The sequence below is a fragment of the Gallus gallus genome, chromosome 2 (genome assembly GCF_016699485.2).
Source record: "Gallus gallus isolate bGalGal1 chromosome 2, bGalGal1.mat.broiler.GRCg7b, whole genome shotgun sequence".
NCBI lineage: Eukaryota > Metazoa > Chordata > Aves > Galliformes > Phasianidae > Gallus > Gallus gallus.
The window spans coordinates 20,492,790-20,520,458 of NC_052533.1; the positions used below are offsets into that span (position 1 = coordinate 20,492,790).

The 27,669-nt window shown below is 42.2% G+C and overlaps 1 protein-coding gene across 1 annotated transcript; it reads left to right on the plus strand.

Annotated features, from left to right (window-relative positions):
* The first annotated feature begins 248 nt into the window (after nucleotides 1-248).
* NMT2 (N-myristoyltransferase 2) lies at nucleotides 249-27,669 on the plus strand. Its single transcript, XM_418632.8, has 12 exons — nucleotides 249-373; nucleotides 7,918-8,053; nucleotides 13,357-13,501; nucleotides 15,412-15,530; nucleotides 15,636-15,727; nucleotides 15,834-15,950; nucleotides 16,342-16,512; nucleotides 18,282-18,390; nucleotides 21,881-22,051; nucleotides 24,103-24,270; nucleotides 26,337-26,474; nucleotides 26,676-27,669. Exons 1-12 carry the CDS (start codon nucleotides 264-266, stop codon nucleotides 26,694-26,696), a joined length of 1,497 nt encoding a protein of 498 aa, XP_418632.2. The 5' UTR covers nucleotides 249-263; the 3' UTR covers nucleotides 26,697-27,669.

A 27,669-nucleotide genomic window follows, 5' to 3' on the forward strand; every position in this document is an offset into this window, starting at 1 on the left:
GCCGCCCACGGGGCACCGAACGGCGACGGAGGGAAGGCGGCGCCCGGCGGGTGCGAGGGGCCGGAGGGAGCGGGGCACCGCCGCCCGGCCTCGGACACCCGCGGGCGGCGGGGAGCGGCCCCCAGGCCCCGCGGCCTCCGCCTCCTCCGCCAGCACGGGGGAGGACAGCAGCTAGAGGGAGCTCCTCCGGACTGCATCTGCCCGTGCGCCCCGGCTCCTTTCATAGGCTCCCCCGCCTCCTCCCCTCCCTCCTTCCCCCCGTGATGGCGGAGGACAGCGAGTCTGCGGCCAGCCAGCAGAGCCTGGAGCTGGATGACCAGGACACCTGCGGCATAGACGGCGACAATGAGGAGGAGGCTGAGCACGCCAAGGGGTAGGGGCGCGCTGCGGGCACGGCGCTGCCTTTCTTCTTCCCTCGCTCGCTCCCTCCCTCGGGCGGCGGCGGGGCGGGCTCGGCGGGGCCGTGGCGGCCGTTCGCGGTGCGGGGAGAGCCGGGCTCCGAACGGGGCTCGCGGGGGACGGGCGGCTGTCAGCCGGCGGGCGGCCTCCACGGCGCGGCCCGCGCTCCGCCTGAGCCCGTGCCGGCCGCGGGCACCCCTCGTCCTCCTCCCGGGCCGCCCTCCGCCGCAGCGGGCGGGTGGGAGGACGCCGCCGGCCCGGGCCGCGCTGCTTCTCTCCGCTCCGTGCGGGGAGGCCTCCGCCGAAGGAGGAAGCGTGGGGGCGGCGGGCCTGGGGAGCGGGGAGCGGAGGGGCCTCGGCCGGGGAGGGTTTGGCGGCTGCTCCGGCGCGCCGGCCGGACGGCGGAGTTAGAAGCTGGTCCGCGAGCGTTCCCCGCCTAGGGAGGGGGAGCCCTGTTCTGTACTATCTGTGCACAGCGGCTTTCCGGGACGGAGGGGCTCCGTCTCGGGGTCTGGGCCGTGGCAGCTCCCCCCGCCGTGCCGCTCCCGGCTGCCCCGCGTGTCCCGGCGCGGAGCGGGCACGGCGCTCCCCGGGCTGCGGGGCGGCGCGGGCGGCACCGCGTCCCTCTGTCATGCGCTCCCTCCTCCTACTCGGCGTCCTCTATTGTCCGAATCGAAATAGCAGCTCTAAATCCACATGTTGTGTGGAGCAGAGCGGGTGTTTCAGCCAGCGGAGCGGTGCTGTGCTGCCTGCGGTGGCTTTTCTCCCCTCGGACCGCCTGCAGCAGCCCAGGGACGCGGGCCCTGCACCGTGTGCGTCCCTCGGCCTGCGGCATGCTTCCATCTGGGCGTCCGCTACCACGGGCCTGGCTCACGCTGCAGCTTCTGGGAGGAGTTGCCTTTAAAAACTGGCTTCGTTTAGACATGCCTTCTTGCTGTTTTGGGAGCTGGAAAACTGATGGCAAAGAGAATGCTTCTTTGTCGCAACCAGGAGTAGCCCAAAATAGAAATAGGTTAATTTATATACCGCTACACGAATACCTTCCTCATGAATTTCTGATTCATTTGGCTGAGAGCGTTCCTGGGGGTGATTGATGCTTGGAGATGTAAGCTGTTTGTCATCTCCTGCCCGAGGTTTGCTTGGCAACAAGCAGCTCTGCATCTTACATGTGGCGAGAGGAGCCTGGGAACCCTGGAGAGGAGGAGGGCTGGCTGCTTTAAACGGCAGCAAGGGGAAAACTTCCCGGTGTGTCTCCGGGTCTGCGTGTTCTCAGCGTGGATGCGGGGTGCCGCTGTACTCCAGCCTGGCCTCCACTGAGCTCACTGGGACACCTCATGCAGCTGTGGATGGTGCAGTGTTCTCTCTAAAACTTGTTTTTGTCGAACGTCCCAGAGGTGTCTCAAGGAGTATTTCAAAGAAGCTCCTTAATTCGTCTTTACTTGGAAGCTTTCACTTCCTATTTCAGTATGAAATTTGATGAACTCAGAGGTAGACCACTGCCGTAGAGAAAAGCCTCGAAGCATTAGTGTCAGTTTTCTATGGTGTTTTCGATGCATGAAGTCTAATATTGACTTCTGAATGACGGTATTTTGTTTTCATTAAGTCTTTGAGAACCTTGTTTGGCACAACTTTCTGCAGGCTGAGGAATTCAAACAAGTTCCATCAAATGCAAAGAAATATGTTACATTACAGCAAGCACAACTATGTCTTAAGATCTGCCCTCTAGCAGGGAAGTTAACCCATGGCTATAGGAGCCTGTATTGTTCCCTGTTTTTTCCCTGTTGCAATGTTTTCATCTTGGAGGTAGCTTTGGTGTTTACATGGAGTTTATAGGTTAGGCTTCGTATAGGTAAGCAACGTATGAGCAGTCGTACAGCTTAAAACTGTGGCTCTGCCAGCTGACTTACTATGTGCTGAATGGTCTCCGCTGATGCTGATCAATATTTAATCTCATGCTATCTTTACCTGTTCTTTCTTCTTATAAGGTCACTATGTATTGTGTGCCAATCTTCAGTAGGATCACTTTGTAAATGAAGTTACTTTCAAACTATCTCTTAACATGTCCCTATAGCACTGTCCACTAATAGATATTGTGCATATATATATATCTAAGCATGACTTTGCAGCAGAAGATACCCGTTTTGACTCTCAACTGTGCAGATATCTTTGTCCTCTGTTTCTGGTCCTGTTTTTTTAGCTGCAGGATTATGTATGTTGTGTGACTCATATTGCTGTTCTGTCTGCAGTTTGCTCCTGCTTGATGCATTATGCTGTACTTGTTCTGCTTTGTAATAAAATGTTGTTTACAAGGCAGCTTTGTTGGTGTGTATGTAGAGAAGTACCTTTTACTGCACCTGACTCCCCTGCTGAGCCTGGTTGGTGAGGTCTCTCCCTTCATTCTAAGTACCTCCTTCTGTTCCATGACAGAAAAGAAGATTTTGTAAACAGATGAGGAAAAATATGACCTTTAGACCCCACCCCCTCTCAACAAATGATTTACTTTGGATGTTTTATACTCCTTCAATTATCATTACGAGGCAACTTTCTAAACAGCTCTACTTTTACATATAGATATGTTTTAGTATATTTTTAAGGTCTGGAGGCAGTACTTGGTTTTAACACGTGAGACTGAAATCTTGGCGCACAGCATTACAGGCTGGAGTGAGCCAGGGGAGGCCCACGTTGCTGTGGGGAGTGTCTGTGGGTTCTGCTCGAAGGCACTGCTGCTGGGTTTTCGTGCTGAAGAAACTTGTGTTTCTAAACGCTGAAATGTGTGCAAATGAAGTTTTAGTCCAGAAGGGCTGTCAGGAATGGGAGAGCTAACTGTGGAATGTGAAGGATATGTAATAACCCCCTCTGGTTTTACGCTGTTGAAATGGTGGTGGCCTAATACAGAAGGGGGAAAGCTCATTGCTTCTAGGCCTCCATTTTCTGTATGAACCAAGGGCAGCCTTAGTGTCAGTAATGCTACTTTGAAATGTGTTGGAATCTTGCCCAAACACGTAAGATCTGATTTTTATGATCAGAAAGATCTAGGTAACACCTTCAGAAACACAGTTTTGTGACCTCACTTACTTGTAGGCAGATAAAAAATACAGTGAAGGAGAGGAAAAACCCCAACTATGCAGTTCTGGGCCTTCACAGCTTAAAAATAAGCAGCTGAAATAGACGTTTAGTTTCTCAAATCTAAAACTGTTAGCTTAAAATTGCCACTCCGTGTAACTCAAAGCAGATGTTGATGTTTCAGCGAGCTGTTTCTGCTAAAGCAGGATTCAGTGTCCAAAAAGACAATTAAAACAACACTGAGGGATACTTGGTGGGAAGGATGATCTGGAATGAAACCAAGGGGACGGAGCAGTGTGAGCACCTGGCTGCTGTGGCTCTGCCGGCCCTGCTCGTTCCATCTGAGCGCTGCCCGTTCTGCTCAGAGCTCTGCACAGCGTTCCCTGCCTCGCCCCACGGGGGCTCAGTTAAAAACCCCACACACTGAGAGAAGCACAAGTCTTTCTTCACATCTATACAAAACACCAGATGTGTGTACATAAGTGGAAAGGTATGTGGGTAGGATCACGGGCTTATATGTGTAACAAAATGATGAAAGTGTGGGCCTGAGTAACCTTCCCGCGGCCTGCTCCTGCAGCGAGCCCAAACCTTCAGTGCTTTTGGGACAGAAAGGGGGCTCTTGATTCTTCTTTTGCCTGGGCTGCAGTTGGGTCACACATTATTTGCCCTCTCTCTCTCCTTTCTTCTTCATCAGACCAGTGTGGTGGGTGCAGTTGAAGTAGCACGGATGATGTCTGAGGTGTGCAGCCCAGCCTCCTGTCAGCAGAGTGCTTGTGGGGCGGGCACACCTCTGCCAGGCCCTGGGCTGACGGAGCAGTGTTTCCACTGGGGCTGGTCTGCTTGGGGCACCATCACAATGAGCTGTAGGTCCTCATCCTCCTGCCTGTGCTGGTTAAGTGAGAGCTGTTTCACATGTGAAGGTCAGCTTCCGTTGAGCTGTGGGAGTCATTTTTTCCAGCTATTAAGAGTGAGATATGTTTCACATCATACAGGTAAGTCTGAGAAGACAAGAACTCAGAACTTAGCACATAAGAACGTTTGATTTAAAGATAAGCTTTTAATAGGAGTCTTCACTAATAATCTTGTTGCCTTTGCATCTCTTTTGTGCCATTATGTTCAATGTAATTACTGAATATTGAGCAACAAGGCTCCTCCCTTCTCAGCCCTTCATTCTCCCAGCTTTAAGACCTTTCAGCTCTTTCAAGGGCTCAGGCTGAGTAGGACCACCAAAATGGAGGTGCTCTGCTTTTGCCCCAGTTCACTCGGTGTCTCTGGCTGCAGTTCATGCTGGATGAGCCTGTTGCTTTGACGAAGTTTCTACACACTGCCTGCTGCCAAACCTCAGCTGCATGTGTGCCCAGGGAGGTGAAGGACACAGGGATTTTGCTTTGTTCACTTTTAACTTTCTGTGGGCTGTGACAGCGATAAGACCTACGCTAAGCAGCAGACTGTGTAAAAATAATTGCCCTGAACGGCTCCGGTAACCTGTCAAACAAGGGGTGCAAATGTTTATGTTGTGAGAAGCAACATGAGAGTTCTGCAGCCAGAGGCCATAAGCTGAGGACAGGGATCTGTGAAGGTGCAGAGGTGGTAGGAGAAAGAAGAGGGGGAGATTATTCAAGGAGGTTTCAAACAGTTCTCCCTGTTCACTCCCCCCAGCCTCAAGCAGAGTTAAGAAATGAGTAGTTTTAAATATTGTCCAGTCTCCATAGCAGCTTGGTTCTGTCTTCCCTCCTTCACAGCTAAAAAAAAAAATGTATGCATTTCTATATGGAAAAAGCCTTGAGCTGGTCAAAGAACAAACTGCGATTATCCTGGTAAAAGTGCAGTTGAACTGGGGTAACATTGATTAAGCTTGGCAAAACTGCTTTTTTTCCACACAGCTGCCAAACTTTTTTTTTTTTTTTTTTTTCTAGTAGTCACTAGTTCTTTCACCAAACTAAATAGCACATTGACCCTGGAGTAAGCAGGAGCCCTGTGCTGTGAGTGGGCAGCTCCTGCTGCAGGATGAGCTGCTGGGGAGCAGGGATTGGGGCAGCGCCTTGGTGTGAAGTGGGGTCAGCTCAGGGACACAGGGTGGCATCTTTCTGGTGTTTGTCATGCTACAGGAAAAGGTAAAAGTTTAGGAGAAGTTTAAGTTCAAGAAAATGAAGCAGTACCTTGTTAAACGCATCTTAGCAAAGGTGAAAATCTCACTTTCTCTGACATTACTGTTTCAATGTTGCCAGAGATGGGGAAGTCCTGGATAAGTTAGGTCTTGTCTAGTTTTTGTTGTTGTTATTTTGTTTGTTTTTATTTTTTCCACTGTCTCCTATTTATGACCTCTTGCCAGACATCTAAAGGGAATTTATAAACATGAAGGAAATCGATTTTTCACACGGTTAGATAGTGAAAGGATAAGGGGGAATGATTTTAAACTAAAGGCGGGGAGATTTAGATTAGATATCAGGGGGAAGTTATTTTACTCAGAGAGTGGAGAGGATGACCCATTCCTGGTGGTGTTTAAGACCAGGTTGGATGAGGCCCTGCTCAATCTGACCTAGTATGTATCTAAGTGGCTGGCAGCCCTGCCTGTGGCAGGGGGTGGGAACTTGGTGCTTTTAGAGGTCCCTTCCAATGCAAGCCATTCTGTGACTTTATGATCTAAGTCTGTTCTTTGTTTAGATTCTGCACAGATGTTAGCGTGGTATAAAGGCCTTCAAAAAGATATAAATGTGGTTATTTAAAAGTGAGAGTTTAGGAACTGCTAATAGAATAAGTGATCCAGCAGTACTGTCACTGTGTACAGAAAGCTCTCTGCCTGCCTCGCTTTGCAGCTCAATCCTTTGTTTCAGCAGAGCTCTGGTGAATACTCCAGCTTCTCCCTTCTGTGTCGATCTGTTACACTGCTGTCCTCTGTGCAACTCCTGGGGGTTGATCCCAGATCCTGAATTTCCAGCTCTTACCTCACTGGGAGCGTGACTTAGTCTGGTGTAACTGGGAATGGTAAACTCTTTTCAGGGTTGATTTTTCGTAGAGAAAAGCAATGATGCCACAGAGTGAGTCTCTGCTTAGTTAAATGCTTGATTAATAGCAAGCTTTTGGCTTCCAAATTGAAAATTTGGTACTTTCACACTGACTTGAGTTCTGACGAGGTTTTTTGCTGCTGAGACAGGGCAGTATGGTCTTAGAGCATTCGTGGCAAAAACCATGGCCCCTGCAAACATGTTGGCCTGAATACCTTTGTTAGTATTCTTCTGAGTTCTTCCTGTTGGTTTGCCAGTGTAGCAACTTTTTTTCTTCTTTTCTCCAAAATTGTTTCCTTGACTTTTTTCTTTCCACTGAAAAATGCCCAAGGCCCCGAACCCTGACATCTGTATGGAGCGCCATAATATGCTCGCAGCTTTGCTGGGAGATAAACCTCCTGAAGAGGCTTCGTGCTCACTGACTCATTCCCTCCTTTGCTTTCCGTCTGAGAGTTGCCAACACCTCCCACACTTTGCAAATTCTAATCTGATCTTGATTCTATATCTCGATTAGTAGCTAAATTAGAATCTCCTTTAAGAAAATAGGAGTTGTGTTATCGATAGTCCAAATATGTCAGAATCTGCAAGCACAATGTACACTTTGTTGTACTGATTGTTTTAATGCACAAATATTTGGATCGTTTTGCAGTGATTCTTAATGAGATTTCACCATTTCATCACTGCTTTGATTAGAATAAAATTTCCTGAAAACAGAACGAGAAGAATCCAATCAAAACCAAATCAGCTGTCCCTGATGGCTGAACATCAAGGAGGATAAATATTGGGCCGTCAGTAGTTAGCCAGTTTTGGAGGGGGATGCTTTCCTTGGTTCCTGCACTTTCCCATGTTCCTCCAAGCTCAGCTGAATTTGTGTTTCTAAATGCCTTCATCTTCCCAGGAAATTCCCTCCCAACCCAGAGTCAACTGTGCTTGGAACCGGGCAGGTGGAATTTATGGTTACAGGGTTGTGGGATTTTTATCTGTCCCTCCAGCAACCACTTGTAGAAGCGTCGGAGAACTCTTGCTGTGCTGTATACAACACCCTACTGCACCTTCCTTGCTTGAAGTCTTTGGCCCAATTTTCTGTGCGAGTTGCTTCTTTCTAAGTAAACAATTCATTATGCTGGTGAATGTCCTGCCTACGTGTGGGCATGGTCATTTCGTGTTTGAGCTGAGGCTCTTGCCGTGTATCACAATTTCACACTGCTGTGTCAAAGTACCTGCTTGTGCTGGGCTCTGAGTGTCAAACAAATGAGGAGGCGCTCGCAGGAAGCTTTTTGTGAATGCACTCTCGGTTCCCCCCACTTCCTTTCCCCTGCCTTGGCTGCAGATTCAAACTACTGTTAGATTTTTCTTATAACACTGCTGATTTTTCCATATTGAATCTTTATGAATTTTAAGTTTGGTGGTATTGATTTTTCTCACTGCACATTCTCTGAATTTCTGGCAGAAGTCCTGGAGGGGATTTGGGAGCGAAGAAGAAGAAAAAGAAACAGAAGAGAAAAAAGGAGAAGCCAAATTCTGGAGGCACCAAATCAGATTCTGCATCTGACTCTCAAGAGATTAAAATTCAACAGCCTTCAAAAGTGAGAGCCTTGTCCTGTTTCAGTCTGTGTGTGCTTTCTGTTTCAACTTTTTAATGTATGTGTTGCTTTTTGTAGGAGAGAGCTGGTGGTGCTGCCTTAACACATCTGAATTAGGCAACTCTTCAGAAGGGAGGTGTAAGTCTTGGTGTTGGCCGACTGCATGAGGTTAGCCAGGGAGTTGTAACCACAGCAGTTTTTAACCACAGTTTAACAGCAGTCAGAATTCAGGCTTTGTAGCAGAGAGTCTTAATCTGCACTGGTATTGTGTTTAAGTACATTCTGCATTTGGTGAGTTGCCTTTAGTTTAGCTGCCACCTAACAAGGTTTAGTGCAGCTGCAGTTACGTGGACAGAGTAGTGCTATCTCATGGCAAGCATCAGCAGGAGGAGGGACAGACAAGTGAGCTCATGATGACTGTATGCTGCCTATGCTGTTTTATAGCATTTTACACAGACACATACACGCAAATAGATAAAATCCTCTGCTCGGCCAGGCCAGTCCAGTCTTCAGGCAAAATCTTATTGAGGTGAACGTGCTTTGTTAACCAGCCTCCTTTGGGCAGAGTAGCAACGTACCATCTTGCACAAAATGCAGTAATCTATAACACGGAGGTACAGACTGAAGAAACTTTTTGCCATCTGAAAGGTCTGCACTGTAAGTAAGTTTGCAAAATTACTTGAGGGGATGTGCAGCCTTTGTGGGCTTTGTCTGTATGCTTTTGACTGTCAGGTTCCAGTTAAAGTAAGTGAGTAATGTGCATTGGTGGCTTTTTAACATATCTCCAGAGAAATCTGAGCCTGAGAACTGAGGTTTATAACATGGTGATATGAAAGTTCGCAGGCCACTGAGCATGTTGATGTAGTTAGGTTTGCTTTATCAGATTAATGTGGAAGAAGTTACACTAACTGTACCAGTAAGGTTTGTCACGTATGTCGATTCTCCCAACTAATTTTTGGGAAGAAGTTGTGCTCTGGTTTGTTAACAGACAGATGGATTTTGTGTTGGCCCTCTGGATCTTCTCTGTGCAACACCCATTGCTTTGAATGGATACATTTGCCACATGGGATTCTTGTATATACGTAGAGTGATCTTATACAGTTTCTTGTCTCGCTGCATGTTTTGATGTTGTTTTCTATGAAGTATGTGGCATGAATTGCTAATGCAAGAAGATTGCAAGCAACAGCCAAATAATCTTACACTCTTTTCTAGTGGGAGTGGGGCCAATTTTAATATTAATATATAATTCATTGTTGCAGTATCATGAGAGTTCCCAGATCCCCCGCTGACCAGATTTGTTGTTACATTAAAAGGAATCTGCTTCATTTCATCTGCAGGGCACTGGTACTCAGCACCTTGCAGTTTTGCACACTGTTTCTGTAACATGCACTGTATTCTGCAGACGTGGGAACTTATCCTTATTACAGTGATGCACTTAGTGATATTTCACCAACACAACAAGTTTAGCCAGTTTGTTAGCAATATTAAAGTTTTGTTTTGTAGGCACACAAGGGATGCCTTTCTTTAAGTTATTCTCTCAGGCTGTAGTGTACCTAAGCCATTTTACTGCCCTGGCAGAGTTGCCTCATTTCTGTTCTTGCAAATGCACCAGTGTTGGTTTGTTTCCCTCTCTATTCATTGTTTCAGGTGTACGACCTCATTAGTAGACAGGTTTCTCTTCTTGCACTGCTTTGGTGTTTCAGATTTTTTTCAAGAGCATCTTAGACTGCTGGTCTGTCAGTGTGGAGAAATAAATGTTTTCAAGTATTCTAGTGATACTTAGATTTTTATGTTCCTTGTACTATGTGAAGTGTGGAAAAAGCGTGCTTAGCATTTGCTTGCTGTTTGTTGAAAGAAGCTCTGCAAAGTATTTCAGAGGAAAGTGATGTCTTACACTTGGTCTCTAGGAGAATATACACAGGATCCTCAGGTAATACTCAGCGGGGCTTCTGAACTCCTTGACAATTATTTTGAAAAAGAATTTTGAGGTGAGCTGAGTTTGTATGCTGATGTACCAGTCAGCACATGAGAAAAGCAGAACTGTGAGTCTCCTTTGCTTCTCCCTCTCTCATTTGTGATTCTGGACCTCTTGAGCACTGGCATGAGTGTAACCACAGCTATAAAAACATGTTAGCTGTGTGCTTAAGTAGACCTTTAGGACACTTTGCTACCCATCTCATCAGATTTTGTGGAGTCTGTTCTAAATACTAGCCCCAGGAATGTAGAAATCCCACACTGGCACAAGTGAACTGGCCAGATCTCTGATACTGTCAGTGATTATTGTAGTCGCCAGTGACCTGCACAGCATTCAGTCATAAAATAACTTAGCTTGAAAGGAACCTCTGGAGATCTTTAGCCTAACCTCCAGCTTAGTGCAGATCCAATAAGGTGAGGTTGTTCAGGCATAGATGGGTTTGTATGTACTTCAAGGATGGAGATTCTACAGCCTCTGTGGGCAGCCTCTTCCGGTGTTTGACCACCCATGTGGTTAGAATATTATTAATAAATCCTTATATCTAAAATGGAACTTGATCTTTTTCTGTGTCCATCATTTCTTGTTCTGTCCTTAAGCCCATCTACAAAGGCTTGACTCAGTCTTCTTTATATCCTCCCATTAGGGAGCAATAAGATCTCCCACTCTCTTAGCCTTTGTTCAGCCTTCTTCTTGAGGCTTGCATGTCATGTGCTTCAGCCCCCCAGACATCTTGGTGGCCCTCTATTGAGCTCACTGTGCTATGTCAGTGGTTTCCCTGTAATGGGAAACTCAAAACTGTGTTACGTTCTCAAGGGCAGGAGGTAAAGAGAAAGGCTTTTGCTTGTATAACCCAGTGTGCAGTTGGCTTTTTTGCTGTGAGAGCAGACTGTTGGTTCACATTCAGTTCTGCCCACCAGGGCCTCCCAGGTTCTGTAATGCTGCATCCTAACCAGTCAGTGTTAGCCTCTGCCACTGTGTGGGCTTTGCAGCATTTGCTGTAGTCTTTCAAGCTCAATAGAGAGTGATCTTGCAATAACACCAGCCAGCTCCTGAAGCACCCTCAGGTGCATCCTGCTTATCGTCACAGGCTTCTGCTAAGTGACTCGTGCTGAAGGGTCCCTGACTCACTCTTCTGCTCTAGTTAGGGAGAGACTTGTGCTCTGCCACAAGACCAAGACATGGAAGATCTCAGGTTAGGTCCTGTCACCAAAACTAGGGCAACTACTGCATTGCGTACCTCAGCTCCATTGCACCTTACAGTGCTTTCTTGTGCTGTGAGGAGATGTTTTCCTCACACTGGAATTAAAAAATTAAAATTACTCTTCTTTCTCATTTATGTTGAAGTGCTGCATGTGCTTTTCTTGCCTTCCATTAAAGGAAACCAAAAGGATTTCCTCTCAACTTCTTGAGAGGAAAGGAGATTTCTCCAGATGTCTCAATCCATGTTGTGCTTAGTACCAAAACACGAACTTTTACTTCCCATGTGCTAGTTAACATCCTGGAGTACTGCATCCAGGTCTAGGGCCAGATCTGGAGATGGCGGGTTGGAAGATGATCCTTTGGGTCCTTTCCAACCCAAGCCATTCTACGATTCTGTGATCCTTTGAGAACTTAGTAACTTTTTTAGATCATTTTCTTCTTAATCTAGAAAAAATATTAGACTTAAAAAAGCATCTGAAACGTACTGAATAAATTCTTACATGTCAACATTGATGTATGATTCCTTAATCTACTGATAAGAGTTTAGAATTTATCTAGCAGAGTTAGAAGTGTTTGTATCAGGCCAGCAGGTAATTGTTAAATTGATTTTTTAGTTAATAAAAGTAATGTATATCACTATAACTTGGATCGAAGAATGGAGTAGGATTTTCATGCTTCAGAGGCATCGATCTAGTTTGTTGAACTACTTGGAAGTGTGTAAATATGTTAGTTCACAATTACTCAGATGATGGATGTTAAGGCGTGCTCACAGGCCAAATTTAGCCACACTTAAATTAGTGAAAGAAATGGCATAATATTTAGAGAGCACACGTTTTTATTGTAGGTAGAAAATGATGGCCTGCATGAGCTGCAGGCCGTTGCAGAGCTACTCCTTCTGTGAATGAGGACACTGTAGGCAGTTGTGTGTCCAAATGAAGCTTGAACTTCATTTTTGCACATAGCTTATGGTGGTTTTTCAACACACAAATCCTAGTCAGAAAGCAAAATACTGAAATAGTATTGATGTTCAGCAAGAAAACACCAGGTTTGAAATTTCTATCCAGAAATATGTAATGTTTTCCAATCCATTTGAGACTATTCCATCAGGTGTATTTATTCCACTGCAAAGTCTGGGAAAACCTGAGCATGCTGCTAGTATTGCTATATGCTACTAGCATGCTGCTAGTATGCTCAGCTTGTCTCTTGGGAGATGGTTCTGGAAAGAGAGAGAGAAAGAAGGAGGGAGGCAGAGAGGGATAAGTTCCTCTACATTTAGAAGTCTGTTAGCATTATTCCTCTGCAATTTCATGTGCAAGTAGAATTCTTATTGTAGTTACGCTTACTCAGAATGCTCAGAAGTCAAGGTTTAGGAGCTCAGTTCAGAAATGCCAAGCCTTAGGTTTTTTGTTTTTCAGGTAACTCTCTGTAAAGATTTTTCCACTTCTAAGTGGAAGATTAATTTATTTTACATCTGCTTCTATAACATGAAGTTGCCTTAAGTTATGAGTGTTGGCACAGTTGGCACTAGTGGCAAAGTGGTGAACTTCTCTATATGTGATACAGTGCAGTAAGCTGCATACTATAAAATTTGGTACCTAATAGAACGTAGATACGATATAACTAAGGTTGTAAAGTGAGTATTTACAGCAACAGTGTAACTGAAATATTGAGCCATACTTGTCTTAAGTAATGTTTTATAGCGTATATATGAGGCAAAACTTGAGATATCACAGTGTAGTGTCTTTAGATTGTTAGATATCTAAGCTGATCTGCTTTTTGCTGTTTATTCAATTTTACCATTGAGAGAGGAATATAATAAGCACTTTATTGTGGTGCTGGTATACTGGTATCCTGGCCTAACGCTGCAGTTACATGTGGTACCAACACTGAATTTTCACAGTGAAATGCAAACACTACTCAAAATTGCTAAGTAGTTTGAGAAGCTGCTTGTCTCCTTCCCACCTATCCTTCCCTCCTCCTGCTGCTGAAGATAATACCAAAGTGACTGCGGTAAGAAGAGCTTATGAAAGAATACAAAAGAATAAAGTAAATGCACACATTTGTACAGTGGTCTAAAATGAAGAGCATATCCAAAGTAATCGTACCCTCTTCTGTTTGTCCCCGCATGCAGAATCCAGCCATTCCAATGCAGAAACTTCAAGATATCCAGAGAGCAATGGAGCTGCTCTCTGCATGCCAAGGTCCAGCAAAGAACATTGATGAGGCTACCAAACGTAAATACCAGTTTTGGGATACACAGCCTGTACCGAAACTTAGTAAGTTGGATTGGGCTTGGGCATGTGATCTTGAAAGGAACTATACCAGTTGTGTGGTTCTCTAAAGTGGGTATTAAGTTGGACTGCATGTGATGGAGTTCCTTGATCTTTTGTGTTGTTTATATGGAATTATTGATCCTCTTTAGGTGAGTCATTGCCCTTCAAAATAATATGCAACAGAACACAGTGTTAATGAATGTCATTCTGATGTTCTCTACAAAAATGCTATTGCAGTACCATTCCTTTGTATATTTTAGGTCTGAACTCTTAAACAACAGAACATAAAGAGAACACTTCAGGGCAAATAAAAAAATCTATGAAGTGATAGGAATAAAACTTTTGTTCTATTTATTGTTTTTGGGGGTGGATTTTTCTTTGGGGGGGGGGGGGGGGGAGGGGAAGGGTGGCATGGATCAATTTGCAGTCACAGTGATGGTGACTCTCCTGGTGCATGCTGCAGTGTTTCCATGCAGCTTTAAGTGGTTAATGATGCTTCCCTCATGCCTGAACTCTTCCACTGCTCTTTGTTCACCTGTTTCTTCTGCAATGTACGCTACCTTGGAAACGTATTTTCTGAGTCGTTTTGGAGAAGACAGCTGCTGACTCTCCTGGCTTTTTTTTTTGTTTTGTTTTGTTATCTGACTTAGTTCTGTCTCATCCTCTTCTCCTTTCACTTTTTTTCAAGTCAGGCTGTTCTAGCTCTGTTGTGCTGAAGAAATCTGGGGACCCCATAAGTAAAGCAGGAGCTGTCATTGTTCTGTTCTGCAAGTCTGTCTCCACGGTATTGGAGGCTGGTGTAGAATAGGCAGAAATCAGTTAGAGTGTAAAGCACAGGAACACTTCTCTCCGTCTGTCCAAAGGGCAGTGTTTCACATTAATCCAGGTCTGTAGCTCAGTCCTCAGTGATTGTGTTTTTCCTGACTTCCTTGCATGGAGAGGTCCAGAGCAGAGTGCTCTCCACTCTAAAGATGGGTTGTTAGGGCTGATGAATAGAAATACGCTTTGCTGAATTAGGCTGGCAGAGGTTCTGTTCAGCAGATTTTCTGAATTGCTTCTTGATTCTGTTGTTGAATTTTATTACCTTTTTTAGCTTAGTCTGATGAATGAACGTAATGGGAAGTCTTCACTGATTGATATACAGGTTATATTCAGATGGAAAAAGGATCTGTTGATTCAAGAAGTAGCTGTAGGGATCTGCATTAAATTAACTTCAGAATCCACCTGCCTTATAATTAAGGCTGTTAGCAAGAGATCCATTACTGTATAAGATTAGGTCATCTGCTATATAGTGAGGCAGCTGATACTTCCAAAATTTATGTAAAGGTGCTGGTAGTTCTGACCTTCCAAATGGGACAGTGAGCCATAACTACTTGTCAGGACTGGGCATTGTTTGGGAAAAGTATGTCCCATGTTTGGCAGGTGCCACTCCGTAGGAGAGGTGCAATTTCTGTTTATAGCCAATTGTTATATACTGATGAACTAGAGTTGTACATTAACGTAGGAGAAATACTCTTTCATGTAGGATTTTAAGACACGTTTCCTATTTTTCTGGCATTCCTTACGAGCCCTGGCTTTGCAGTACTGCTGGTTCTTAGCAGTACTGCTGAGCTCAGACCTGTTAAGGCAGTTATAAACAGGATCCGTCGCTCATTAGCTGTCAGTACATATTTCTCATGATGAAACCATGGATTTCATAGCTGGCCAAGCACCATGCGTGTGCTGATAAACTGGTGTCCCGTATTACGAAATACTGCATGGAGTAGTTCTGTGGCTGGCTGTACATACTGTGATGAAGTAGTAGTTAGTCTGAATGCAGTCTGTAAGAACTGAGAAGTTCTTGAGAATTAATGTGGAGTTTAGCAGTGTAACTGCTCTCTTTTTTTTCTTCTCCCTTTTTCCTCCCTCAAAAGACGAAGTCATAACTTCGCATGGTGCAATTGAGCCAGATAAGGACAATGTCCGCCTAGAGCCATATTCTTTGCCACAAGGTTTTATGTGGGACACGTTGGATCTTAGCAATGCTGAAGTTGTAAGTAAAACATTTATTATATGTACCTGAAATCACTGAAATATATTCTGCTTGATGGGTGTGGATAAACCTTTTTTTTTCCTTTTTTTTTTTTTTTGTTTTCAGCTGAAGGAGTTATACACACTGTTAAATGAGAATTACGTAGAAGATGATGATAATATGTTTAGGTTTGATTATTCCCCTGAATTTCTTCTGTGGTGAGTGGCAAGTGCTACATTCTGTTCTGACTGGAGTGCAAAGAAGGGTGTTTTTACTACATCTTCTTAGGCAGTAATTTGTAATTATTTCTGTCATCACTTCTAGGGCTCTGCGTCCTCCGGGCTGGTTACCACAGTGGCACTGTGGGGTTAGAGTGTCTTCAAACAAAAAGCTGGTAGGATTCATAAGTGCCATCCCTGCAAATATTCGTATTTATGACAGGTAAAACACCATTACTTTCATATTTGTAAAAAAAAAAATAAATAAATAGAATTTTTAAACGTCATATTACACATCTTAAAACTGGCATCCATTACTATGGAGAGCTTACAAAGAGGCTCATTAACAGTAGGGAATGGGGTACTGCAAACAGCTTAGACACTGCTTTGCATATCATAGTTTTCCATATCATATCACAGTTTTCCACTCGTGTCGTGATATCAGATTAATTGCAGATGTAATTTGACAGGGGCTGATCTGTCTTTACATCAAATTCCTCTGTTACAACATGGAAAACTAATATTATGGAATTGAGAATATGCAGCATGCACTGATTGTTTTTGTCAGTAGTACTTATTTTTAAATTCATGCTCACTCTGTAATGTCCTTTTAGTGTGAAGAAGATGGTAGAAATCAATTTTCTGTGTGTTCATAAGAAACTGAGATCTAAACGGGTGGCACCTGTACTGATTCGGGAAATAACCAGAAGAGTAAACCTGGAAGGGATTTTTCAGGCTGTTTACACTGCTGGAGTGGTGCTCCCCAAACCTGTGGCCACTTGCAGGTAACCTAGGTGATGTTCATAATAACATTGGTTCCTGTAGTAGTCATTTTAAGTGCATGCTGTGTAATTGGCTATTGTGGTAATTTTGCACTGGTAGGTAGCTCTGCATTGCCGTGCTGCTTTCTCACTCTCCCTTCCCAAAAAGACAGGGAAAGGAAATACGATGGAAAGAAACTCGTGTTGAAATAAAAAAAAGGGAGATCCCTCATCAATTACTGTCATAGACAAAACAGATTCAGCATAAGGAGATTAATATAATTATTGCCTACTGGTAGCAAACTAGAGTAGTGAGAGCTACAGGCCAACTACAGACACTCTCCCCCATCCGTCCATCCTCCTCTACTTCTTCCCCCTGAGAAATGCAAGGGAACATGAAATGGGGACTGCGGTCAGTTCTCTGACCTTGTTGGCTGCAGGGCTGTTCTCTCTCATTTCCCCACTCTTCTCTCCCAGCTGCTGTTCTGCAGTTTTTCTCTTCCTTAAATCTTCTCTCCCAGAGGCACAACCAGTGTCACTCATGTCTCAGCTGTGACAGCTGAGTCTTACCCAACTAGCCCCCTCACTACCAAAACTTTGCCACGTAAACCCCATATGGGTATATTAAATATGTGTACACATATATACATATATATACACACATATATATGATATATATATATCATATGATATATATGTATGTATTATATATATATAATATATATGTTTATAAAATTCAAAGAAATTGAATGCTGTGGATTTGATTCTAACCTAAAAGCACAAGTATGTGTGTGTGGTTTTCTGCTTGGTTTCTTTTTCCCTTTTTTTTTTCCCTTTGGAGCCTTGGATAAAATATCTTTTCAGACTGAAATCTAATACTGAGTTTGTTTATTGTACCTTGAATAGATTAATAATGTTTCTGTTGACCTTCTGGTGAAAGCCATGCTAGCAATGGCAGCATTGTATACCTGTGTTTTTCAAGTAGCCTGTTTCCCTGCTGGGACACTTCCCTGTTGACCTGGTTACTTGCCAAAGATGGCAGAGCATTTCTGGGAATTGTGTGATCTGCTTTTCTCAATGCTTTCATCTTTCCTGGAGAAAGGAATTTGATAAAGATGGGAAAACTATCACATGAAAATAGTTGTATGTTGTAAAGTATGATTTCATTTGCTTGGAGTGGATTTTATTTCTGCTGGGAAAAAGTTCTGTTTCAGCGGTATCCTTCTGAGGACAGAATACTCATGTATGAGCCTTTTGGTTTAAATTTTGTTTGTACATATCAGTGCCAAAGATTCGGTAACCTACTGTAGGTAAGGATGGAGAAAAAGCCGTGCTGTGTTAGAGTAACCAGGGACGTTCTGTTGCACTATAATCTGCAGGGAAGGGTCCCTTCACCAAACTCCTCAGAGACAGAGTAAAGAGGGACCTCTGTTCTTAAGCTTTGAAAACTAATCAATGAAATAGATGTTACCTTGTAGGCATGAAAAGACTGACGGGGATACGGCAGTTAATAGAATGTTTAGTCCTGGGGTTACTCATTCCTTAAGGAGATTAGATCCAAAATGTGGTGATTGCAGGCTTGTTTAACAGCTATTGCTTAGGTATAGCTTTTCTTTTTTTTGCTAAATTTTTTTGTTGTTGTTTGTTGTTCAAGCCCCCTACAGACATCAGGTCAGTACAGGCTGGCTAGGAAATAAATTTGTAGAGGAAAAGAAGAGCAAGAAATTAGAGAAATGGATACAGGTAAAGCTGACACTTAAAACACTATCTAATCTCAGGAATTTTATTTCCAGGTATTGGCATCGATCACTGAATCCCAGAAAATTGGTGGAGGTGAAATTCTCCCATTTGAGTAGAAACATGACTCTACAAAGAACAATGAAGCTCTACAGACTTCCTGATGTAAGCAGTATGTCTTCTAGAGAATCCCCACAGTTATTGGGAGGCCCAAAATAACCTTCCATCTGTCTCTGACAGCTCAGGCTTTTGTGCGTGCAGAACATGGAAAAATAGAATCTTTTCTACCAAGCAAAAATAAGGGACTATACTAAGTAGAAGAGACTATTCCTAGAAGTGTAGGTTTGTGTGTGGAGAAAATACAAATGTGGACTCAGAAGTCTTTAAAAAAAAAAAAAAAAAAGTAAATACACACAGAAACCTTCACTTCATAAACACGTGGGATTGAGTTGAAGATGCGTAAGATTATTCTATTAATTATTCTAATTTATCTGATAAAAATTACTGGAGTAAAAAATTAACGGCTAACATCTTAAAATTCTTAGAAAAGTCCTGTAGAAAGTTGGTTGAGTACACTGGGGTTGGTTGGTTCTACTCCAAGTCACAGCTGTTTCTCATCTGTCAGAGAAAGTTGTTCTTCTGCAATCAGCAGGCTCAGCGAAAGCTGCCTTGAATGTTGTGTACTGTTATTTGCATGGTGTGGCCAAAAAAAAAAGTGTTCTGGCATGGCTAGGTTAGTTAAAAATATTTTTTCCATATTTCTGCTAATAGCTAGGCTGGCAAACAGCCTTCACTTGCATTTTCTTGACAGGGAAGTCACTCTAAGTAGTCTGAGATGAACTATTAAAAAATCTCACTGCTGTAATAACCTATAGAAGCTAGCCTAAGCTATATGATTGAAAGCAATTTCTTTGCTTGTAAAAGCTACCTTTCTATTTGGAGGGATTTGCAGACTATCCTTTGGACCAGTGCCATATCAAGTAAACCTTTTTGATGTAAACAAACCCTCCCTTTGGGTTTAAAAAAAAAAAAAAAGTACTTTTTTGTACTTATAATGTACTTTGTAATGATTTATCCGCCTTTGGAGAATTGTTTCTGTTTATATTTAGCTTGATGCTGCAGGCTCTGTTGTTACTGGTCTGTGTGAGTAATACACTAAGCACTCTTCAGTATGAAGCACATGCCATGGCTTGATCTCAACTCCTGCTGCTGTCAGTGGGACTCATTTCCTGTGTTGCCTGCGTGCTACCTATGCCTGCACGTGTGGGTTCTCCCTTGTGTGCAGGGCAGCAGTTTTCAGAGCTTACGAATTAATAACTGCATTAATTAGGTTTTAATCTTGGAGAACTAAATATAGCTTTCATCAGATCTGAAGATGTTTTTAAAGAGTCTAAAAAGTCCCATAGACAATTTCAAATATAGGTTTCAGTAGCAACACTAGTACTGTTTCTCATGGAAACAATACAGGGTAAGAATAGCTTAAAGAATAAGATAAGGATCACACAATGAAGTATAACTACAGTCAGCCATAATCCGAGGGTCTTAGGACTCCCTGTGCCTCAGTTGTTCATTTACTTTTATATAGAAGTTGGGAGATTCTTCTAAGGAAAATAAAGATGTAATCTTTTTCATAGAATCACAGAATATGTTGGAAGGAACCTTAAAGGTCATCTAATTCCAGCCCCCCTGCAGTGGGCAAGCATTGACAACCACTATATCAGGCACTAGATCAGGTTGCCCAGGGCCCTTTCCAACCTAGCTTTGACATTTTTGCTAATGCTTATTGCTTAGTTTTTGTGCTTTGGGTTCTATAGAGTTTCTTTTCCTGTGGAAAGGTCTAAGTGCTTTTGCAAATCTGTATCTTCAGTCTCAGGCTGTTATTATAAACAGTTCTGTGAGTTCATTCTTGCCAAACTGTCCTAAAGTAAAAGCTTTCTGAATTCCTAACCACCACTTTAATGTCCCTCAGCACCAATGTTTCTTCCATTCTAACCTCTTTTCTTAGAGTCCTTGAAATATCATTGCCACTGGGAGCTTATCTCCCTTTAATAGGAATTAATCAATCCTAATCACAAAAACAGCATGAACTAAAAAGGTTTTCTGAAATAATAGAGGAAATATAGTAATTACATCTTTGAAGTATCACCCTCACTGAAGACTATTTGTCCATAGACCTACAGGTGCATTAAAGAAGTAGGTGGAGGTGGTATTCAATCTCTTAAGCAAGGAGTTTTCTGAAAGGGAGAAAATTCGGCTGTGTTTGGAATAAGGACAGGAGTGTGTTTGTATATGTCTTTCTGACTGAGCTCCTGAGCTAGAATACTTACGTGGGAATATGCCCAAGGCAGCTCCACGTTTGGAGCAGAGAAATATATTTTAGCCCTATTCTGGGAGTTCTTCTCCACTTCTGCAGCTGTAAGTAATCACTTAAGCTGGCTGGCCATTCTAAGCACTTCTAAAGACGTTCCAGCCCAACTGCTTTTTGTCCCTTCATGCTCCAGTGTATAGCTTTAGAAGACAAAGGCTTGTCTTAAAATTCTAGAGGAGGTGCTGTGCTGTCACAACACCATCTCAGGCTGCTCAGGATAGCAGTTAGACTAAACACAGTACGAGACTGTGGCAAAATGTGCCTTAATTTTTCATCTAGCTGCTGAATCCCAGAGCACATGAATAAAGACCTCCCCCAGAATAACTCCTTTTTAAGCGGGGTGTAATCAGCTGCACTAATTTCAGGCTTCCAGTAATCAAGTCACTACCTGGCTGCTCTTGTAGCTGACTTTGCTGTGATTAACGTGGTACATGCCCAAGTATGGGGCTCAGACAGACGAAGCAGGATAAACGAGCTCTGAAGGAGAATGAGCCTTTTCTCTTCCTGAAAGGAAATAGTCAAGAAAGCTAATAAAAACTGGGGAGAAAACTTCAGCCATCTTTCTTGTTTAAAAGTTAATTAATCGCATAGTACCAGAAAGCAGTTTTTCCTCTTCCAATGTTTACATTCAAATAAACTGCAATATTTGTTAAAATACCATAACTTAAATTTCAGAAAGCTTGAAGTTATGAGAAGCTTTCCTGGTAAATTGTGGTTGGGTGTATATAGAAATCTGAGTTGGCAAGCAAGTTCACAAGCATTAAGAACAGGTGGAATTTTGTGTTAAAAGATTTCTAATTAAACATTATCATTTGACTTTGGTTTATAGCTTGACTAATATTTTTCAATCTGAATCACAGGGGTTCTTATCTTCAGATTAGCTTCTGATGTGTAAGTTGTTTCATGTTTTATTTCTGTACCTGGGCTCTGTGTAGTTTAGAAGAAGATAAATACTGACTGACCTGCAAAAAAAAAAAAAATTGGAATACAAATGCGTGCAGCCTGGGCTGTTGGCAGTAGCATCTCCTTCTCGGGAGAAATGAAGTTGCTTAAATATTGGAATATTAAGATTGAAGTGCCCCAGACTGTCCGAGTAATTAGAAGAGAGGGAATTCTGATTGAAAGCAGTTTGTAAAGTAGCATAATGAATTAGGTGGCTAGGGTAAAGTAGGCTAATAATGAATGCATTAGAGCAAGTGGAATGACTGTGCAGCCTATTTCCAGACTTTGCTATGTATGCAGTTTTCCTTTCAACGTCTTAACATTTATTTTTCTTTCTTACATAAGGCTACAAAGACTTCTGGCTTGAGACCGATGGAACAAAAAGATACTAAAGCAGTACAAGAATTAATCAACACTTACTTGAAGCAGTTTAATCTTGCTCCTGTGATGGATGAAGAAGAGGTGGCCCATTGGTTCCTGCCTCGGGAACATATTATTGACACTTTTGTTGTAGAGGTAAAACATTCCCCAACTACCTCAAGAATATGCACATGAATGCAGCGTGTGAAAAATTGTTATTGGCATCAAGTGTTTTGAAATGCAGTTGAGATTTGGTGTTGTGACTCCAAGTTTTGTTCTTCATATTGCATCCTTATAGTTAGGAAATGCTTGTTTGAATGTGATAAACTGCAGCACTCGCACGATTTTTTAAAGAAGAATTTTGAAATCTCAAAATATCGTTGTTTTGGAAATATCATATCGAAGAACCTTACACAAAAGGTCAAAAACAACCTTCCCACACTCTGTGTGCCTCCCTGATCCCTGTTACTTCTCTAGGGAAGTGACAGTAATTGCCCAATACTAAGTAATGGTCTTCAAATCTGCTTTTCTAGGAAAACGATTTGATGACTGATAAAAGGATTTGGTTTGAATTCAGTTTCATTCCCACAGGTGTTGGATACGTTTCTGCAATATGCCAGTTCAGCATTTTTACTTCTTTAAAAACAATTTCTAGCAACACCTGCTAGTATGTGGGAATTGTATGTGTTTTTTTAATAGTCTGCTTCAGTAAAATATATATGTTTTAAAGACTGCCTTTATGAATATTTATGATTTTGTGTGTGTTTGTTTGTGTGTTGGTGCTGTGGTGAACTGCTGTCAGCTAGGAGCTCAGTTCTCTTTGGTTCCTAAATGATCATCTGCTTCTTCCCCTCAGCCTGAGTTGTGGTGACAACACCTGTGACAGAGTAAGCAGTACAGGAATAGGGTAGTGTCTGGATTGGAAATCCTCAAGGAGTGGTTGGAGGTAGCTGTGATTAAGCTAGTGGAGGAAGACACGCTTTTCCCCTTGACTCCATGCTGTGTCAGGTGTGGACATCATTTTCAGATAGTGAAGTACTTTGTTTGAAGTGATGAAGTTATTTCAAATGATCAGCACTGGAATTATTAAACTTCGGACGTCTTCACAGAAGCCTCAAATGGCAGTTGTCAGCGTTTCCACACTGCAGTGTGAATTCATTCAGGTGTCTCAGCTGAAGTCAGAAACTTACTGCAGTTGCAGATAAGAGGTGCTGCTCATCAGTCATCTTTGTCCAGAGTTACTTTCTTCTTACTTTGCAGTGGGTCTAGTGCTCACTGGGCTTCTCCATGGTCTAATTTGACTTTTTGCTCCTCTTTCATTCTCCTCACCACCCTTTCATCCTCTGGGTCATTGTTTTATCTTTCTTGGTGAATTCAAGCCCAGAAACTAAAGAAGGCAAAGGAGACACACAATCCTGGTGCTTGTGGACTCTTATCTTCTTGGAGGAACCATGAAATGTGATCAGAATGGGAACAGTGAAAATCTGGGTTGTATTCTTTGTGCTGAGTGTGTCAGTTATAAGCCAGTGTTAATTATTTCCTATTGCGTGCACTCTTGACAATAGTTAAACTTCATTATGTTCATTAAATATTAGGCAAATTTCTGTAGGATATTTTGGATTTTTGTCTGATCACCTTTTTTGATGACTACTGGTCTTATTAGAATTTCAATGTAATTTAACACTGTTGTCTAGCAAATGGATTGGACGTGTTTATTAATAATCACCAGAGCTGGTCTAAATATGCTTTGTGTACAAGCAAAGTAATTATTTTCTATTTTTAGAAAGTTGAGAAAATGTTTCCTCACTGTGAACCTCATCAGGTTAAAAAAATCTTTTAAAAAATATGTTCAGTTGGGAGAACTTTTCTATATGTATATTTTTGGGAGGAAAGTATTTTTTGTTATCTTTGTTTATATAAAGACAAGCTTGGGAAACAAATGCTTTGACTGTTGGTTGTCAAAATGTTATTGATGCAGTAGAGTAGAAGAATCTAAATATTTGTGTCCTATTCTGAAGTGACCATTTCTGACTGCAGTCTCACTTTGATGTATCGATACATCCTTGTCAGTAATTGTTTCTTCCATCCTTAGCCTATGCTGTCTGTTACAGAATAATAGCACAGTGTACAGAATTGTGCTGTGATGTACGCTCAGTAACTGAGTGGTTATTTATTAATCGATGCTTTGTTTTGTTTGTATTTTTCAGGGTGCGAATGGTGTTTTAACAGACTTCCTGAGTTTCTACACGTTACCTTCAACAGTGATGCACCATCCTGTTCATAAAAGCCTGAAAGCTGCCTATTCCTTTTACAATATTCACACAGAGACCCCCCTCTTGGATTTAATGAATGATGCACTCATAATAGCTAAGTTGGTAAGTATTTTCCCTTCTGCTACTTTCATGAAAGTATTCTCAGGAGTAATGGCAAGGTAAAAACTGTCAGTAATTTATGCATTCCATTGCATTCTGTTTTCTTTTAATGTCTGCAGCTCAGTGTGCATATGAGACTAGTAGACATTGAAATATAAAACACTGTGTTTGCTTTTCCTTTTTACTTTGAGTAGTGTTAGCAAGTGACAAGTGCATGAAGATCAAAGCATTTGCAATAGCTTTAACTATGTCAGTATCCAAGAGCACACTGGTGGCTGTATTCATTCAGTACCTGAAGAATGAAAAGTATCACTAAAATATTTTCCCTTGGATGACTTACAAATTCTATTAAATACATTAAATAAAGTTCTTTTTTAATTTCTACAAAATTAAAAAGTCTGCGCTCCAACTTTTATCTTGTTAAGAATGGCTGCCTGTAAAGGTACATAGATGTCATGTAGTTCTTCAGCACTGTTTTGTATGGGAATAGCTGATGCATGATTTATTTAAATGGAAGGGAAGAGACTAGAAGAGCTTTTAAACATAGGAATCATAAGGGTTTAGTGCTCTCTATTAAAAACAAATGCTCAGCCCTTTATCATCAGGGTTCCACAGCAGTATGGCACAAACACCGTGGTGCTGTAGTCTGTGGAAAGAACTGTGCAGGTGATGCAGGTCCCATGACTCTGAGTGGATTCTCAGAGACCTATTTAGAGCTGGCAGTTAACAGCACTGCACGTCCAGTCCATGGTATCCATTGCAGCAGCAGTTCCCAGTGCAGTGCAGAGTGTGGCGTGTTTTGTACTCCTCCTGCTAGAAGCTTGCCTCTGCCAGCTGAGGTGCTGTGATGTTACAGCTAGCAGATGTCTGCTCAATGCAGGGAGATGTTAAGTGTGTTGCATCTGACCCTGTTCAGAGCCATTGCCTGTGTGCCGAATGTGGCATAGGAATTTCTGCACCGATCCTTTATAAAGGCTGTTGTGGTCTGCAAAGGCTTTATCTGTTCAGACTTGAGGCAGCACAAAAGCAGCTCCATAGTCTTCATCTTGTGTCACTCAGCCATGCAGCACTGCAGCTGAGCTAATGTCTATGACATGAACTCCTTGCTGAGGCTTGTTTGAGCCATAAACAGTATTGAGTCAGGTAACTGTTTGGCAAAGAGATCTCCTGGGTAGTCACAGGCAATACAGAACCCCATTGCTCAGGCTTCGCTGTAACACCAAAGGAAGTTTAGAGACAGGCTTTCAAAGGTACTGAAAAAAAAACGAAGATACAGATGTTAGTATAGTTTTCAGAAGTGCCCAAACATACTACCTATTTCTAAAAGTCAAGTGAAAGATTCAAAGGTTGGTCTCCAGTTGAAGTGTGGCATGGGGAGTTGAGTGGCTGTCCATACAGTAGGCCACTGATGAATGGGTCATGAACCATGGAATGGTCTAACCATGAGTCTGTGCTACCTTCCCATGTCTATGTTTCTCTTAGAATATGTCACATGATGCTTTTCTTTAAATGGGTCATCGTGCAGTGAAAATGCTGAGATTAAGTTGCTTGTGGATTTCCAAAGTACCTGTTGGGCCTGTCTACAATCATTGAGTGCCTAAGGTCTGGCACAGGGACTTTCAGACGAGGAGAGGAGAGGCAGGAGAAGAGAAATGATAAGTGCACTCCTAACCACAGCTTTTTGTTTACATATACCTAACATCACTACCTTTCTACTGGGGCTGGCTGGGATGGAGCTTCCTTTCATTATAGCACATGTATAATGTGCTACAACACCTGTATGGTGCTGTGCTTTGTATTTGCAGCCAAACCAGTGTTGGTAGCACAGCAGAGTTTTGGTTATTGCTAACTACTCTGCTGGAGATAATCTTCAAGCAAAGTTGTGCATTACTTTCCATTGGGAAAATTTGTGTGTGTGTCTAATTAAAAAAGGAAAGATTTATCCCCGCATCTTTTTTTTCCTGACTTAATTTGATTAGTCTCTTGGATATCGTTGTGCCAACTATGGAGAGTGTCATTTGCGTGTCATTTGAAACATTAAAACTTTTAAAATATTTTGCTATTGCCAGAAAGGATTTGATGTGTTCAATGCACTAGACTTAATGGAAAACAAAACGTTCCTGGAAAAACTCAAGTTTGGGATTGGAGATGGAAATCTGCAGTATTATTTGTACAACTGGAGGTGTCCTGGCATGGAATCTGAAAAGGTAAGGGATTTAAGAAAGAGCTTCTGAACTCTGCTAGGTATAGTAATGCTTTAATCTACACTGGCCAAAATGAGAAGAGTTTTAAAATAGCTGTTTTAATTGGGCACACTTAAGATCCATAATTCCAGTGCAGAAAACCAATAATGGCTAGATTTATTGCTGTACATAAACTCAAACACTGTGTTTTTATTCTTCCTTTAGGTCGGTCTTGTATTACAATGAGGACACATGTTTCTAGAACTCTGAAGTCATCATTTGAATTAATTTGATCTCCATAACTCTTGGAATGATATTGTTCAAGAGGAGTAAAAGCACAACGTCAGTGATACTGAAATAGTCCATTAAACCTGAACGATGAAGAAATCCACATGTGACCAAATTTATGCATTTTCAGCTAAATCAGAAGGTCCTTGAAACTTTTATTGTCCATGAAAAGAATAAAAGCACATTCATTTAAGTTTCAAAGCTTAGCTTGCACCTTGATGAGAAGAAGGTATTTTTTTTTCCACTCTGTAGAAAAGACTGTTTTGTATAAACTGAACTTCAGTGGTGGATTAGGGTACAAAAATATTTGCTATTATGTGGATGAACTGCTGCATTTCTATTTATTAAGTGGTGGTGTATGTTTGTCAGTGTAACAGAATGAAGGATACAAACTCGAGTATCTTTGCTATATTTACTTCACGTGGATATCATCATTTGGGGAAAAACCATGAAGTACGATACGTTTGTAGCTCTATGAAAGTCCTGGATGTTTTTTGTAACTGGAGCAGTATGACAATGTACTGGTTTAACTAGTGCATTTGTTTCTCCATAAGCAACGCTGCCAAATCAATAAAAATACAGATTTGTATTTTGATCTTCAGTAGATCAGTGGATTGATTTAACAGTATCGCACTGTTCAGTGCAGGTGTTACCTTTGTTGCAGGAATGACAATACGTTACTGTACTTAATTTACAGTTGTGGCACAGAACCTTAGTTTTTCCTCAGTGGAGTAACATCAGCCTGTGTGTAAAACTAAGAATTTTAGTAGTGCTATCAGGATATTTATAGTTTGAATGTTTTCAATGCTTCTGCAAAATTGCACATATTCCTTTGTCTACTTTGATTTCCTATGAAGTCTGTAATTCTAATGAAAAGTATCTTGTGTAAATACGTATTCATAAATTGTTCCTGGTAGTGTTTTTATCCTGA